Source organism: Pseudoliparis swirei, chromosome 15, assembly GCF_029220125.1.
Source record: "Pseudoliparis swirei isolate HS2019 ecotype Mariana Trench chromosome 15, NWPU_hadal_v1, whole genome shotgun sequence".
NCBI lineage: Eukaryota > Metazoa > Chordata > Actinopteri > Perciformes > Liparidae > Pseudoliparis > Pseudoliparis swirei.
The window spans coordinates 14,664,616-14,682,676 of NC_079402.1; the positions used below are offsets into that span (position 1 = coordinate 14,664,616).

General features: G+C 38.7%; 1 protein-coding gene across 1 annotated transcript in view; it reads right to left on the reverse strand.

The window, feature by feature from the left end:
- Positions 1 to 2,074: 2,074 nt before the first annotated feature.
- Positions 2,075 to 18,061, reverse strand: part of LOC130205009 (astrotactin-2-like) — a 249,438-nt gene continuing 233,451 nt past the window's right edge. Inside the window, exons 20-23 of the mRNA XM_056432100.1 lie at positions 14,926 to 15,067; positions 6,138 to 6,238; positions 5,543 to 5,726; positions 2,075 to 3,823 (exon numbers count right to left, since the gene is read on the reverse strand). Coding sequence (XP_056288075.1) covers positions 3,586 to 3,823; positions 5,543 to 5,726; positions 6,138 to 6,238; positions 14,926 to 15,067 — 665 coding nt within the window. The 3' untranslated portion in view covers positions 2,075 to 3,585. The remainder of the gene's footprint in view (positions 3,824 to 5,542; positions 5,727 to 6,137; positions 6,239 to 14,925; positions 15,068 to 18,061) is intronic.

The following is an 18,061-nucleotide window of genomic DNA, read 5'->3' on the forward strand; positions in this document are numbered from 1 at the left end:
CATGAGCTTGAGTGTGTTTCTTTGAAAGTTGTATTATTCTTTGTCATTGCGAAAGTGTGTCCAGCTATCATCTTCTGGAAGATCCATAGAAAGCCTTATCAAAATGCAAAAAAAAAGGTGCTGAGGGGGTTTAAAAAAGAGGAGCTCTTTCTTTAAGCCGTCATTGACGCATTGACATGGAAATGTTAGTGCTGTTCCTGGCACTCCAATGACGTTAATGGCCTAATTTGTGAGAATGAACATCAAACTACTGATTTTTAAAGTGCAGTTAATGTTGCATGACTGGAAAGAAACTGAATCTGAGCTTAAAGGAATAGTTTGTTGAGGGAGATGGAAAAAGAAAATGGTTCCCAGCAGCTCACATGCATAGAGGCATAGCCACCTTTAGTTAATGATATAAATTAAAGTAATTCATAAGGGATGGTTGTCTGTTAGTTCAGTGACTGACTTCCCCCATTTCCAGCTCAATGTAAATATTTTTCAGCTGGATCATGTGGTATATTGGGTCAAACCTGGGAAATAATAGCAGCATTGCACTTCATTGTACACTTGCTGAATTAAAATCTGATTCCAGTTTTTTTCATTTAAGTCTCATTTTGCCATCGCGCTAATACAAATATTTCTGTGATATTGTGCAACTTTACTTTCGTGGTTCTTACCGTGGAGGCCTCTTTCCACTGAGGTGTCGTGTCAGGCAGAGGCCACCACTCATATAAACCCCATGAGCAGATCAAAACCATGTCAGATTAATTGATATACAGTATTAATCAGTGTGTCTGCACCGATACAGTCAGCTGTGTGTGTAGTCCCAATTGCTGAACTTAATCACAATATTCTAATTTTTTGAGATACTGAACTTCGGGTTTTCATTCGCTGAAAGACATAATAATCCATATTAAAAAGAAATAAACGCTTGAAATATACCCATTCACCCTGTGTGTAATGGATCTATATATATTTATATATATATATATACAGTATATACATACATATATATACATACATATATATACATATACATACATATACATATACATACATATACTGTATACATATACATACATACACATATATATATATACATATATATATATAAATATACATATATATATACATATATACAGTATATATACATATATATGTATGTGTGTGTGTGTGTGTGTGTGTGTGCGGTGTGTCTCTCGAATGCAGTCCATTGATTGTCAAGTGAGGACTACAATTGGTTTCGGATTTGGGTGTTCCAACATGTTTTACCACTTTTCAACATCCCGATCTTTGATTTCTTCTGATGACTTAAACACACGACAAGACGAGCAGTCAAGGTTAAACCAGGACGTGTGTGAGTAATGGTTACCATGGAATCAAATGTATTATCAAAAAACACGTTGTGACAATTATTCTATTGACTAGTTAAGATGTAAAATACGAGCGTGTGTGTTGAGAAGACATGTTGGAGTTACGTTTTGGTGGTTACTAATCACATTCACAAATTGAGTGTTTTCACTCATATAAGTTTAGAGAGTATAAACAATTTAAAACAGTTATTCATCACTGTCTTGTTGAAGGATACCTTGGCTGCCTCTCTTTTTTAGGATTTTTAAAAACACACTATTCCATTACATTTTTCTGTAAACTTTTCATGATGGTATTTACAACATAGCATACTATGACTATTTTATTACTTTTTTAATGACGTTTACGCTTTACTATGATTTTTTTATGATACTATTAATGACATACTATATCATTGTGTGACTATTTTATAGCATATATTTGGACTTTAACATGTCGGGGAAACAGTCAGAGGCCTACATAACAAATGAAAAGCCTAGACTAGAAACGGCGCCAATACATGTTTTTTGTAATTACCTGAGGGAAATATTTATTCTGCCTATGTGGTAAACTAGTTTGCATTGCATAGTGTCTGTTGGGGGTATTTAAATGATCCTGCCACTGACTTCTAAATAGGTTTAAAGAAATGCTTCACAGCTGATCAATATGTTTCCTTTCCAAACTTAAATCACTCAATTATCCCGATGAAAGAAAAGTATTCTGATTTTATATACATTTTTAATATTACACATTCTTCAGAAAAGACAAACAAACTCACATAATAATACTTTTTTTTACAATTTAAAATGTACAATATAATAATTTATTGAATTAGTTTTTTACAATTTAAATAACATGAGATGTAAATATTGAAAAAAGGCATTGTTTATCTTCATGAAAACAATATTCATGGTTTTGAAGATATGACATTGAACTGAAAAATAAGAGGATTAAAAGGACCACGGATGATCCCTATAATCACTGATACACCATTCAGTGTACAGTACCTCACAACTTCACAGGTGGTTCAACACAAACTGTTCGACCACCTGGAAAATTATTATACCATAATTCCTATTATATTTTATATGAATGCACATATATTAGCAAACATCATATTCTCCTTGTGAATTACCTTATTACCATATTGTGACTGTAATGTCTTGTCTAATACTGATCCTCTGTGTATTAAGCCAGATATTATCTTTTTTTTCCCATGATGGCATAAGTTCCACTTCTACTGATAAGTTGTAACTTATCAATGAATAACATAAATCTTGCAGAAATCATTAAATCTAGCAATATAATGTGTGTTTTTTTTCAACATCGTATACCAAAACCTCACAAGTTATGTAAAGCGTTTACTGAATAGACTTCGGTGGGGCCATAGCATTGTATTCTTTTGTCTTGGATACATATTTTAGCGTTTTCAGGTCCATTTATTGTCTGAGAAACACATGTCTTTGAAATCAGTGGATTTTTCATAGCATTCATTGTGGGTATTGTAGATTCAAAAAGAGATGATGATGGCAAAAGGATTCCTAAAAATAAGTTTTAAAAATCTATGAATGAAAACCACCCACTCTGTCTTTGCATAATTTCAACAGGCCGATAGTCTATTATTCAACCATGTTACCACACAAAGCCCTGCTATTTGAATTGTATCCATCAGATGTAATACAGACATCTTCACATAATTATTTAATTGATGAAAAAAGCTTTATTTTTTTTTAACAATGGGAACTTGAAAACAAGGGAGTGATTTTCAAATGGCTTTTAACACTTGTCATTTTTTCCTTTCAAAGGAATGTAGTAAAGGCAAATAAGTTATACTATTTATTTTATATTTTTTTATTTCTTTTAAGTGTTCCAGGTAAACACCAAAAGGGAACTAAAATATTACATTCAAAGTATTTAAACCCAACCAGTTTTTCTCTTGGCCGAGTTATATTTTACATTTACACACTGCAGTTTCTCAGTGATATGTGCGATCTCTGGCATTTTGCTCCAGTTTTTTTTCCCTTCCTGGACTACAATAAAAGTAGGCCACACAAAAATATGTTTTTGGTGGCCTTAACACAATGTCCAGTGAAGTCAGAGTTATTTTTTTTGTTTCTCCTGGTTTTCAAAATCGACCAGTCACTTGAGAGACACTTGCTGCAGAGTGGGTGACAAGGTTCATCATCAATCGCTGATGTCATTTTGCAGAAAAATAAATAAAAATAAACGCACCGTCGCCTCCAGACTCCTGTCTCATCGGAGTTTCGTGTTGCTGTATGTGTTACGCTGCACAGAAATGAGCTTTTCAATGCAGGCGGTGCGACTTTCATGTAAAGAACCGTGCCACGTATTACTTGGAGGTCGACCCTCTTCACTTCGGCAGTAGACGTACGCCATGGTGTCGGTGCGGCTCTGGATGTGGGTGCTGCGCAGGAGGGATCGGCAGTAGTGGCTAATCCTTTCCCCCCTATGTAGTATCAGGTTGACTTTTCTATTGAGGGACAAGACAAGAAAAGAAATCAGCATTACATTTTCTCTCAGGTTTGAATTGACATCCGGAATTTAGACAAATAGATTTCACCCTCTTCTTTCCTAAAAATTATCGCACACTTGGTTGAAATGATATATACGAGATTATACTTGAACATCCTTCGCCACTTGATTTGCATAAACACGTCATTCATGCCACTCTACCCACTTCAGTGTTGAAGGTTCATTTTGTGCCACAAAGTCATCAAAGAAATTCAAAAAAGAAAGCCTAAAAGAAAATGGCATTGTCGCTTTATTTGCACCTCCACCGGCTTTGTGTCTGTTTTAAATGTTCCCAGGATTGAAAGAGATTGTAACGAATCCGTTCTCTACACCAGAGATAGATTTATATATCTAATACATCTATATCTAGACAGTGCATGAAAGAAAAAAAATCATCTGCAGGCCTTGAGCCAGGAGTTTTAGTTTTTAACATCAAGGAGCCATATATTAGGTTAACTCAATATAAAGAAGACACACACACACACACACACACACACACACACACACACACACACACACACACACACACACACACACACACACACACACTATATACCGTTTTTGAGATGTAGCTTATATGGATACTAAAATGAGGACAACACACGCAGAGAAGGCCAAAATTCCATTTGTTTTGAAAAGCAGTGTCTGCTGAGCATCAACATCTGTCTTTAGTTAAGCAAGAGTACAGACATACTTTTCACTTATTTTCTGAAAAAGGGGCGGAAAACATTTTTCTGTCTGAAACCACAGAATACCAAAACAAATAATCAAGGGAGACTTGATAGCATGTGAGCAACGGACAGATTAAACACGCCTGATGCCATTCAGGACGCCGGACAAGGAAATTACAAAGAAAAAGAAAATTGACACATTTAAAATATTATTTCTGCTTAACCTATTAGGTTGCATCTACTACGTAAAACATTTGGCTTCATCTGATTTAAGCAACGGAACCCTAAGTAATTGATTTCAATGCAAAAAGAGCTTCAAATAAAGGCGACCCGGAGCTGAAAACAACAAGACGGACTGAACTGAAAATAGAAAAAGTACATCGCAGTACAAGATAATCATTGTGTTTACAGTGAAGGCGAATAAAGCAGCAGCCCTGTAACACAGCATGTCCAGAAAACAACATTACTATGAAAAGAGCTGGTGGTCAGTTGCTCGTGGACATTTTGGGCTCATAGGCTCGTTTCAGCTGGCCACTCGGTTACCTTTTAAAAAGGCACCACCAATAGAGCCTGCTTGTAAATTACCCCAACAAGGCTCAACTCTGCCAACTTCAGGCAGTAAATAATCCGTGCTCGCTCATTCAAATCCCCCCCCAGCCACCCCCTTCCTCATAACTGCCCACACACAAACACACCATGTGACCACCCCATATCCCCATATTAAGTCCCAATGGCAAACCCTTGCCCCCCTCCTCCCTTCACCAATCAGAGAGAAGCATTATTTTTATACAAACCAACATGATTCCACAATTAACATATCCATATTTATGACTTTAAAGAAATGCTTCCAGGCAGTGGGATTGGACGTAACAAAACTGGGGGGGGGGGGCATGTTGGAGACACAAAGGAACTTCTTATGAAAAAGAATAGGTAATGGATTTGAAGTTGAAAATGATGAATTTTGTGTTGAAAGTGTCTAAACTCTGCTTTTGCCTCAATCTTCTCACCTGGGGCCGAGCTCATCCTCACTCCGCCACACAAAATCTCCAAACTTCTCATAGTGGGAATTGTAGTGGTGCTGGACTCTGTATAGCAGCGGAGGAGGGATCTCCATCAGAGTGTTGTAGGCCATCTGCTGCTCTTTGCCGCTGGTGTAGCCGTTATACAAGTTGTACACCTTGTCTGCTATCTCTGTCAGGAGATAAGAGATAGACGGAAGATTGATACAGAGTTACGAGGGGAAAGCCCATAAGCGGATACATGTGTTATCGAGAACTTCTGTGATTTAGTACTGCACTTCAAAAAGGTTAGGAGACATTCAAGAGGTAGATACAAAAAACAAGCATGCGGAACATTAATGCAGCGGAGTCGGAGATATCCGGATTTGTACTCCCTAATACGGGCTAAGCCTCATACACAGTCGATGCTAAACTCCCTTAAATGCACCTGGAAGTAGTCTTTCTGCCTGGTGAACTAGTACATTGAATTAGACATGTGGAAAAGGTAGAGTGCCTCTTGTTTTAATAATCTTAATATTTAATCCAGCATGTCCATATTGTGAGGGTACTTAAGAGTTGTAAGGAAAGAGGAAAAGAAAAGTACCTTCAGCGCGGCTGTCATCCACCATCGGACAGGATGTTCTGACTGAGACGAAGCTCGACTCAGAGGAGCTGCCTCGGCTATCCACTGCACGGAGGGTAAACCTAATGTGACAAAATCATGACAAAAAAGCAGCAGAAAAAACGTATTATAATGTATGACATCCTAAGATCAAGAAAGATACAGGGCCAGAAACGAGCAAGGCATACACCGAAAAATGTAAACATCAACTTCACATATGATGAGCACTTCAGATATGCTGACATAGGCATATGCTTATACAAAGTCGCTGTATCGTGTATTTTTTACAGGTTTGCAGGCAAATGTGCTGCAGGGGATTGTGATCTCGATGATATTTGATCATATAACCAAACAATAACGTCACAGATTTATTTCAGTAAACATCTTGCGATTGTGGGATTCATATTAGAAAATGAGAACATCTGGTACGACAGAGGCAGACGAGAGAGAAGTAGACGGGCATCTGGCATGACTCAAAGCCCTCTTCAGGAAATAAGGTCTGAAAATGTTAAAGAATTGTTGGGTTTCCATGAAGAACCACTGGGTGCCGTGATACGATACCACAGCAAACAGTTCAAGACACTGCGGTCGGAGACGAGACACACTGACAACATGTGTTGCATCTCACATAATGCAGGGCCACATGGCACCGAATGGAAAACAAATGACCTTTAGATGTCCTTTTGAAAATGCCATTCTGTGTACTTCTGAATGAAAATAAGTGCAAGGAGGAACTGGTCATATTGAATCTGAAAGAGGATCAAGGGTGGCACAGCTTAATCCATCAATATCCTTGAAGCAGCAAGGACTACGAACGCACACGGCTATTTACAACTGCTGTCTTGAGGATGGTTGAGCTTTTAACTCGCCACTTTGGCTCTGTGTGACCATGGCAACCACAGAAACCACGCCAAGGAGAATGCCGGAGCTGCTTTTAGCTGGTCTCTGAATTTCCTGAATCATACAACCCTTATTAACAAAGCAGTAAACAAACATCTCAATTGAAAAAGGGAGATAACATTAGATCTGTTGTTGGTTGTCTAAATTGTTACATAGTGTCGAATTACCATATACTCTCCATATTAAACTGTGAAAAGGCCCTTTCACAGAAGACTTGTTGACATGTAACATAAAGCACAAGAATAATAATCACATTAATGATGTCTTTATTCCATTGACCTGCTTAGTGTTCAGGGTGCTGGCTAACTCCGTCACACGGACTTGACACTTGAATAGAACACAGCTGTGAGTAATGCTATTAGTAACACTAGTGCATTACCTACTACAACATGTCAAAATGTCTGCAGCGAAAAAGCCTATTTGGCTACGTGATGAGATTGGAGTAGATGGCTGGCAGCAACCTGCAGCATATTGGTACAGGTGGCCACACAGCACTCGCAGACTTTCAGCACAAATTCAACATTTTGGACATTTTGGAAACTCAGAGGACAAGATTGATACCGCTCTTACGTAAATGGACTTGTATCTTTCTAGTCTTCGGACCACTCAAAGCTCTTTTACACTACATCCCATTCACCGATCAATCTTCTTATGTAATGCTCCTCTAGAAGGTGAATACGTTCATTGACAAAATACATGACATTTTATATGCCACATTAATGCGGATTCAAATTGTAAATAATTACAATACCTAAAACTAAATATTACTGGACCTGGACCCTCATTGTAAACCAACGCGAGTGATATGAATTATTTGGGCTAATAAGACCTCTTCTTAGTTCTGCCTGGGCGTGCACAGAAGCAAACAGCATATCTTATATGCATGACATTGCAAGTTAAATGTAACAGTATCACCAAGTATGCTATAAGTCAGGCAGTTGTGGTTAAGGTGGTTTTCCGTGTGATATTTTCCTCATCCAAAGACTCTAAATGCACTATTTCTTTAAAAAAGTGGATTTTATATTCAGAAATGTTTGTAACTTGTTATGAAAAGCGGTAAACTTTTACACAGGATTCCCTCATAATTAACACCGTAAAAGCAACAGGATGACAACAAGGAAACCACAAAATGAGCCAACGTGAGGGCCTTCCATTGCTAAATACTTTTAGGAACAAATGAAAATCAAGAGGTTTGAATACTATTATTGTTGTTTCTAAACGTTCTTTTCATCCTAAAAGATGTTTTTACCATGGGTTGTCATGCAATGTCTTGTGCGAGCTGTCCCAATGCTGTGAACTTATTGTTTTGTTTGTAACATGACCTGTTTGGACATAGCTGGCATAGTTTGTCTGTTCTTGTTATTCAGCGGGCTGGATGCGGTATTCCCCAAGAACCTCACAAAAAGCGCACAGGCCTAACTGGCTTCTCTGCCCGACAAAACAATGTTGGCATGTAGCAGTCACACTGTTTAAATTATGTGGCCGCATAACGTGCAGATGGATACAATGAGGTGGGAAAGGGGAGCGGGAGAAACCCGAGAGAGGAGTTCTATCAAGGTCATTTGTTAAAAGTTTTGTTTTGGACTTAGAATGCGAGCTTGCAAGACTTTTATTTCTATTGTTTGGTTGTTGGTTGGCATCCATGCCATTACAAGAAGATTGTGATCCAATCTTTTTGGCCTAGAGATTCCAAACATTTTAGATCACAGTCACGCCAAGGAGCCTCGGCCAGGAGTCCTTCACACTCGTAGGCACCGTCATTCATAGACACAGATAGCAACATTAAAGGGGGCTGGATGGACTGGAGTGGAGTGTCTGAGCTCAGAGCCGGCACTCAGTGATGATAAAGATCGCCTTGGAGAACAAAGGAACCAGCCACAGTCTGGCCTGCCATGAGAATGTCGAAACATCAAGCAACAGAATTGGCAAGACACACACAACCACCCTGGCCACCCACCCACACTCACATTGATACACATTACTTTGTCTCTCTCTATTTTTCTGATCAACATTGCTTGCATATAGCTCAGCACTGTCTATCCCCCTCTCTAATTCCTTGTCTCTCACATCTATTCCAAGGCTGTCTGGCTGCACACGGGCTCCTGTGGAAGCGGCTCGATTTTGTCCCCGTGCCATCGTTTTGAAAGCTCAGCAGACAACGGAGAGGCCGAATGGCAGATTAATGTTTGTGTAAATTGACAGTGTTGCCATTAAAGTAACCATTGTCCCCTAATGTAATGAGACAGTGGAGACAAAACCGAACAAGGGATGACGAGATAGAAAGCTCAGAGGCCGACAAAGCTAGAGAAGAGGAATGAGTGAAAGTGAGGGAGGATCAATTAGCGAAGTATTTTTGGCATGCTGAGAGAAGCTCAGGCAGTAAGGGATGACTTTTCCATGACATCAGCATTTGGACACTCATCAGTCCACAAATCAATCAAAGCCACATAGAATTGTCTCTCACTGGCTGGATATTTGTGGCAGCTTACAGTATCTCATGACTTTAAAAGCCTCAGATCTATGTGGCATTACACTGGTGCAACAGCCCTAAACAAAGATGTATTAGCACGTCATTTTAAAATAGATACTTAGCTCAGTCCCAAACTATCTCCCTCTCAGGTGAGCAAGACTCACAGTCCAAATGAATATAATGAACAACATGTTTTTGGAACTAAGATACTTTGAGAATATTGACAGAAAATGTACTGATATACATGACATACATAAATACATACCATCTCAATGTTAACAAAGTCATCTAGGTTATGAGTTTAACAAAGCTAGCAAGCAAGCAATTCAACATACATACTAATAATGTAATGATTCTGTTTGTGAAATGTTGAGTCATGCTTAATGGTGTCACATTAATGATCTTTTTTAGCTACAAAGCATGATATTTTTTAAAGTGTGCTTTCATGCCACCACACTCAAAAAAACGATTCAAGGCCTTCTTAGAGGGGACACATTTAAATATTGTTTGATATATTTAAATACATTTTACAAAAATAGATATTTATATTTAATGGGTGTAACACAAAATGTATGAATACTTTCATTTATTAGATTTATTTAGGTTAGACGGTGTGCATATCAACTCAAAATAAATGTGTTTAATTGGGGACTTCCCTTTGCGCATGCGCCTTCTGAAAATCAGTTGTTTGCATGAGGTGACGACATTTTCAGGGCTATACGGTGGTGTAGTGGCTAGCACTGTCGCCTCACAGCCAGAGGTGTTCCTTCTGTGAGGAGTTTGAATATTTTGTTAGTTAGTTTATATTTTGAGTTGGACAAACACAAATTAATTTAATGAATATCGTTATTTTATTTTAGATGTATTTGATACAAATGAGTTGGACTAACTTAATTACATTTTATTGCACTGATGTGCTAAATTTGAGTTGGAGTTGCATATAATTATTGGATGGAAAACCTGCCAACACTTTAATTGAGTTCATCCAAATGAGTCATTTCTTTGAGTGCGTGCACAAAGACATTTCCTAACTAAGCCAAATACGAGGTAACCTAAGTTAACACACACTGACTAATGCTAAGTTAAACACACTATAAGAGGTGGGAGATGGTTCTTTACTGGTAAAATGCTTTCGACACACAAATAACACAGAGGTAAACGTTTTAGGAGGAACAAACAAGAAAGAAAACACACATTTAGGAGTTCAGGCTGGCATGAACATAGAAAGGATGAGATTTAGACAATGTGGATGTCTGAAGAAACTGCCTTAAATAGTCTAAACAAAGCAACAGTTGACAAGCAAATCAGAAGATGAGGTACAGGAAGCTCACATGTAATATTTCAACAGCCAACATGACAACTATTGGCTTTTGTGTAAATGTAAATGCGCTTGGAACTAGCTATAAATGCAACAAGGTGATCGACCAGTTCAAACGCACACAGGGTCCACCTTCGACTGGACTCTATGAGTTATACTCTCTTTTAATGAAGAGCACACATTCGCCAACCAAAAATACCAAACCAGGACGTGCCGTCCCACAGAACTGTGAAATTCACAGTATATTAGGCAACCCACACCTTTGTGTGCCATCCTTTTTCTTTTCAACGATTGCCCATTTTCCCATGGAGTTGCCACCTCAAGAAGATCATTAGAGCCCATCTGTTCGCAGCCTCATCGCCATGACAGACAGCAACGTCTGCTTTGAGTACCTCGAGAGGGTTGTTTAACAGCCATAGCCTGCCCGGCTTGCCAAGCGCTGCACGAGATTTGATGCCAGCAGCTGTGGGATCACTCCTGTTGCTTCCACCTGAGCTAGTAAGTCGTCTCCACCATGTTTTTTTACAAAGCCCTTTTTTGTGTGGTTTTTTTACAAAGTCCAACAGGCTGGGTGGAGCTCAGTCTGCTGCCCTGTTGGGGATGGGGAAGTGGCTGTAGGCCTCAGAGCACCTGTTGTCTCTGAAGGCTCTCCACATTCTGGGACTGGAGAACAGAGGTGCCAACCCCATGTTCAAAGGAGGAGCGAAGACGAGTATGCCCAAAGTGGTAAAGCAGATTTAGACCCGGTTCAGGAAAGCGGAAGTGGTTTACCAACCGCTCGAAAACCTACTATAGCTCTCTAGGGGTGGGAGCATTTGCACACGTGCCATGGGAAAGAAAGCTGCTTTATGCATTTCCCAATTGAGCCCATACCTGATGAAGAGAATGATGCAGGAGCAGTTGTCAAGCCTGATAGTCCAACAAGTATATTATTTATACATATGTAGCCTGATGTTTTCTAATTCCAATGCTAAATTTAAATTGTTCATTTGTATCCAATATATTGGTTGGCCATTCACTTTTGAAATAAGTGGAACTTTTCACAGAGTAGAGACCAGAGGCAGCCTTGGTAATGGCCAAGTGTAAAGCCAATACCAGTAGAGGTCTTATCAGGCTCTTGATTAAAACGGGGGAGTCGTCTGCTAACAGATGTGCCCTCAGACGTAGTTCCGACGCATTTACTGCTCTTATCAGAGAAAAACAACACGGTGGAGTATGCCTAAACAAAGATACCACTGATAGTTTTACTATGTTAATAAACAGGTGTGACTTCTATTGGCATTTACATCATCTCCTAGACATGTCACCAATAACTGTTGACTGCTACCTGGCATTTGTATTATGTTTATTTTGTCATCTCTATTTACTTTATGTTCAGTTATGAACACTTGAATTCTACTTTGCTCCTTCCTGGATGCAAACTATGAGAATCTGACATACTAATTCAATTTTGGTGACATATTCAAAAGTTAATGTTAGATGTATTAAAACAAATCGTATATTTTTTACTATTATACCTGTGTTGTTGGGAGACATTATTGTTAAATAGCTTATTGGTATTGCTACATCAATCCATCCTTTGCTTTCCCTCCTGGGGTAAATACAAACAGACTACACACCCACACAAACAGCAGTGGAAGACCTTGTTGTGCCAATGCTGAGGTTCCCAAAGCAAACCAAGGCCGTCACAATGCAAAAGCATTATAAACACGAGTGACATAACAAAACCTGAGAAGACAGTCAACAGCTGAGAAGACAGTGTGTTTCTTGTGTTCACTGACAGCCAAAACAACATCTGGGTCCTGTCTGGTTCACCGTCTGCTACTATTGCTACTACGGTTCAAGATGTAGAGGGCAAACAGGGCTCAGAGAAAATGCACATCACAGCAATATCCACTCAGATAACAACTATTCTCTATTCTGAAATGTGCCTCTAACAAGCTTGCCATAAACTGACTGCATATACAAATATAAGACCAGCATCAGTGTGAAGAGCAATTCTGTAAAACAGTAAAACAATTAATTACTTGCGACAATCCACAATTAACAACGGCAAATAGACGTGGATGTCCTTGACATTCAAGTGTCAAAGACAACGTTGGATGTTTCATGGTGACAGCTATGAGCGCATTAAACTACCTAAGGCAAGGTCTGTCTGTTACCCACATGCCTGCCGAAATCTGCAAAGAGTGGTCCATTTCTTCTTTTAGTTTAATAAATACTACCTCTTGACAGAGATCCTTCTGTATACACTAAAATCCTGGTCTGCTCTTACAAAAGAGAACATAAAAGAACGGAAGCATCCACCACTTTTCCCAAGTTGAGCCTAAGTATGCTTCCCTAGCTAACTCGACCCAGCTGTTGAAGGTAACACAATTCACCCCCTGAAACAAAATAGTATTTGCAGTGGGAATTGTAGACACCCAAGGGAGGATGTGGCGTTGCCGATATTTGCCCAGTCATTGTTTGTTTGGGAAAGGTGGAAACATGGCCACAACGTACAGTTTTAATAACAAAAGGTCTTTATATCGAAATGGGAAAAACGTAAGAAGTATAAATGGGGTCATAAAAAAAAATCGAGTGACACAGAGACCAAGATTATTGTCTCAGAAAGCTTCAGGTGAGTCGGAGCAGGATTGTGCAGCTTTGTTGCAGTAAGCGATCTTTGATTACTTACAAGTAAAAATAAATACAAATGGAGACCAAAATTGTGTGTGTTCCCTTTAATCAAACTTTGGGAACCACCAGCGTCTCCTGGCAGTTCATAGACACATTATCTAACCTCCGCACGAAACTGCCAGAATATATCTAGAGCCTTTAGAATTTCAGGGAACAATCTCCACCACCACTGGCACCTTGTCACTGAGGCGGTTTTGCTGTCCTCCACTTGAGAGATGGCTGAGTCTTCCTCTGAATCCTAGAAGTCTACCTACTCTACAGAAAGCAGTGTCAGTCAGGTTCAGTACACTCAAAGAAATGACTCATTGGATGAACTCAATTAAATTGTTGGCAGGTTTTCCATCCAATAATTATATGCAACTCCAACTCAAATTTAGCACATCAGTGCAATAAAATGTAATTAAGTTAGTCCAACTCATTTGTATCAAATACATCTAAAATAAAATAATGATATTCATTAAATTAAATTAATTTATGTTTGTCCAACTCAAAATATAAACTAACTAACTAATAAAATATGCAAACTCCACACAGAAGGAACACCCCGAGTGGGAATTGAACCCACGGACCTCTGGCTGTGAGGCGACAGTGCTAGCCACTACACCACCGTACAACCCTGAAAGTGTCTTCACCTCATGCAAACAACTGATTTTCAGAAGGCGCATGCGCAAAGGGAAGTCCCCAATGAAACACATTTATTTTGAGTTGATACGCACACCATCTAACCTAAATAAATCTAATAAATGAAAGTATTCATACATTTTGTGTTACACCCATTCAATATAAATATCTTTGTTTTGTAATTGATTTATTTAAATGTATCAAACAATATTTAAATGTGTCACCTCTAAGAAGGGCTTGAATCGTTTTTTTGAGTGTAGTCCCTCAAGTCAAGGGGCAGCAGTTCTTCTCCACTGAAAACAGGCTTGGTGAGGCCATTCCTCCGCTTCCTGAATTGATTCATGGTTTGCCATTACCGCTTTGAAGCCAAACTAAAGTCTCTCCTGGGCCTCGCAAAACTCATTTTCTGGGTTGTTGAGAAATTCTACATGTACAAGATCTAACCCCTCTCATTTGACCCCTATGAAGGAGTTTTATTCTAGTTCTAGGAAAGTATACTCTCTTTTGAAGATGTTTACTCTATTGACATTTAAAAGTCTAAGTCAAGCCTCTCACCTGAGGCCAATGTGTCTTTACAACAAAGCTCACAGGGGTCTGAGGGGCACAGAAAATCTCCAGACCATTCTTCACAAATATGTAAATGTACCTTGCAACTCTGTCTGAAATACCTACAACACAATGCAATGTGTTCATTTGTTCAGATGGTGAAGAAATAAACAGCAACAATGAATCAGTAATTCAATTAACCTGGAAAACTTGGCAAAGGGCATCAGTGGACTTACTTGTACAGGCTGTCAGATTCCAGGCACTTAAAGACCACTGAGTATAGCACTGAGTGAGGATGGTCTCCGGTCCTCTTCCCAGCAACAACACAGGATGAACCCAAACCAGAAAACAGATCATCCACTAAGCTCAGAACTTCACCTAGTAGAGAGACACAATTGAGAAAAACAAAGAAAAGTAGGAAAGATTAAATCAAGACAGAGAGAAACCCCAAAATATCTTGCAAAAGATCACATTGGAAATGTTATTTGTACTTAACATGAGTCATCCTTTTGACCAAAAAGGAGGACAAAAAGCACTTATCTTTCAACATTATCTTCCATGTATTGTTCTTTGTTAAACAAAATAATATCATTTGATTTAGGAAAACAATGGTCGCCCAACATGAAGTCATAAATTCATTTCTACATTTAGAAAAGTAGTTATTTCGTTATCAATGATCATGCTATTTGGCGTCATGACTGCACCGAGCCCGAGGCTAATTCAAATATGACTTTTCGCTGGCAGCCGCCCGTACACATTATATTCCAGAGCTGTAAGAAAACAGGATTTGTTTCCTTTATCTGTTACAACGATATCTCTCTGAGCACGCTGCCGTCTCCCAAAATACTACTTTAAAAGTTGTGAAATATCTTTCATGTCTGCTCGCGGGAAGGGCAAGCGATGCAAACTTGTTGATTTAGACACACACATACAGTACATGATGCCAGTTTCCAGTCTCATGGAGGTGATGGAAAAAAGAAGAAGCTGTCAAAATAGTTTAAAAGCTCTCAAATGGTTGGATTCCCAACTATTTCTTCACATGTTAAAGGGCAGCTTAGTTTTAGCTTATGATACATAGGCCAACTTATAAACACAGGGAGTAAGTCTGGCTGGTAGGGCACAAGGGTAAGAAAAGGTTGCAGAAGAGCGGAAAAACAACTGCACGAATGAATGATTTGACCTTTACACGGAAAGAACTCTGCGAATAGGATCGATAGTGGATCGAAGTAATCTTTCACATACGATTATTCTATCAAAACTGGCATTTGAAGCACATTGTGAAGCTGTGCGCAAAAAGGGGAGTTAACGTCCTGATTTTTTACATTGACAAAACCATGATGAGTTGGTGATTCTATCTTTATTGAATAGATTTAATCTTTTTCTTTGGTGTCATGATTTGGAAACTTATCTTAAAGAGCAGAAGCTCTCCGATTTAAATTGTGAAATGATCTTGTAGGCTAAACGTAAACCAGGCAGTTACAGCTGATAACAAGCTCAATTTCAGTTGCCGGGTGAATTTCAGCTTCTTCCTTCTGGACAGAGGTTTATACCCATGTAGCACAAAGCGTTACGACAGCTTTGTTCCAGCAGTCATCACTTGGATGAACAAGTTGTATTCATGCATATTTACGTATTTGATTTGAGAGGTTAGAGTGATAATTGAGCCCTTGAATATTTTGCCATCTTTGTCTCTGTGTTGTTTGTAAAACGTGTGTGAAGGATGCCTCGTCTGTCACCGCTAACCAAATCTCCCTACATGTACAAATAAAGTAACCTGATATGTTTTCTGTTTTTTTCTGACAAAGTTTTTTAATATTTTATTACATTAAATTATTACATTATATTTCAGTGGTGCCATCTGCTTTGTGTTAGTTATTAACAGAAGTGACAATGAAGTTTGCAAGGTTTACAACTGGCTCATACACAATTGTTAATAAATACAACCCTGTCTTCTAATAACATATTCAGTGGCATCAATCATGTTTTTTTATCAACATGAGGGGACTTTGTCGATAAATGTATCCTCAAAGTTGCAGCATGTACTTATATGAAGTTAATGCACCTCAAAGCACTTGCTTAAGATTAGGGTAATATTGTGGTATTGGTTAAACATTAAAATATTCAAAGTATGCTGAACTAAAGTGCAAAACAGCTGAAACATTCACTTTTTTCTAAATTAATCAAAACCACAGATTTACCATAACCACCAGTTTCAATGTCCATGTTTGATGTTCCAGATAAAATACAACTATGAATATGTTTGCATCTAATTATTCGCTTTTAGGCTGAAGGGAACAGCATTTTATGAAAATCTCACATGGAAAATGAAACACTGAAAATAATAATAATTGAAGGTGAAGGGTGTGTATTTCAAATGTGATATTGAATCCAATGTTTCCCATACAATATTATCGACACCTTTAGGTATATGATTTGTCTGGGCGCTCCTGACACTCAACATGGCTACAGTAAACTAAAAACTGTTTATGTGTGATAAAATGCATGATACTGTGTCAGTATCTGATAGCTTATAGTCGGTACTGTGCATTGATTACCTGGACTAGTGTTTTTCATTCAGCTCCACCTTTTTAGCCAATTATTGCGAGCTGCACTGATAAAGAATCGACCAACCTTTGTGCGATGTGTACCCTGATACATTTTCTTTTTACAATTGGTAGAACAATTTTCCCTTGCAGACCACTTCATCTTTTGCAGAAATAATTGGTAATGTTGTATTTAAGAGTGACAGTTGACCTGATTAGGCCTGCGTTGATTCTGCTTTTGAAGTCCATCCCCTCACCTTCTACTGCAAGCAACTAAGAGGAGTGGCAATTAAATGCCAAAGCTCTGCCACTTCACAAAGGATAAAAGTGGAAAGAGACTCCAAATACATCGTGGATACAAATTGAATAAAAAGGGTAACAGAACAAGTCAATACAATGAGAGAGGAAAAGAGAAAGGACAGTGATTGTTCACATTTTTATGATTTGGGATGTTGTCAAGCAGAAGAATGATGTCAATTGATGTTTTGATAATCTGAATAAATCAGGGAGATGATGCGTGACAACAGCACAAGTCAGAATAACCACTTGAGACTTATATTTTAGTAGCGGTGAGGTGATGTATGTGATTATGAAATAATTCTGACCCGCACTAATCAAACACACTCACTCATACTCATGTAGCAAGGCTAAGCTTTCATGGCTGGGTCACAAGCCAGACTGAACATGCAGCCCTTAGACAAATGAGCAAACACACACAAGGAACAGTGAACACTTTTCCCAGAGAACTTTAGACAATGAAAACACAAAAGGAGACAAAGGAACTGTGAAAGGACAGTAGGGAAGGAGACGTTGTTTGGCAAGCGGCTGC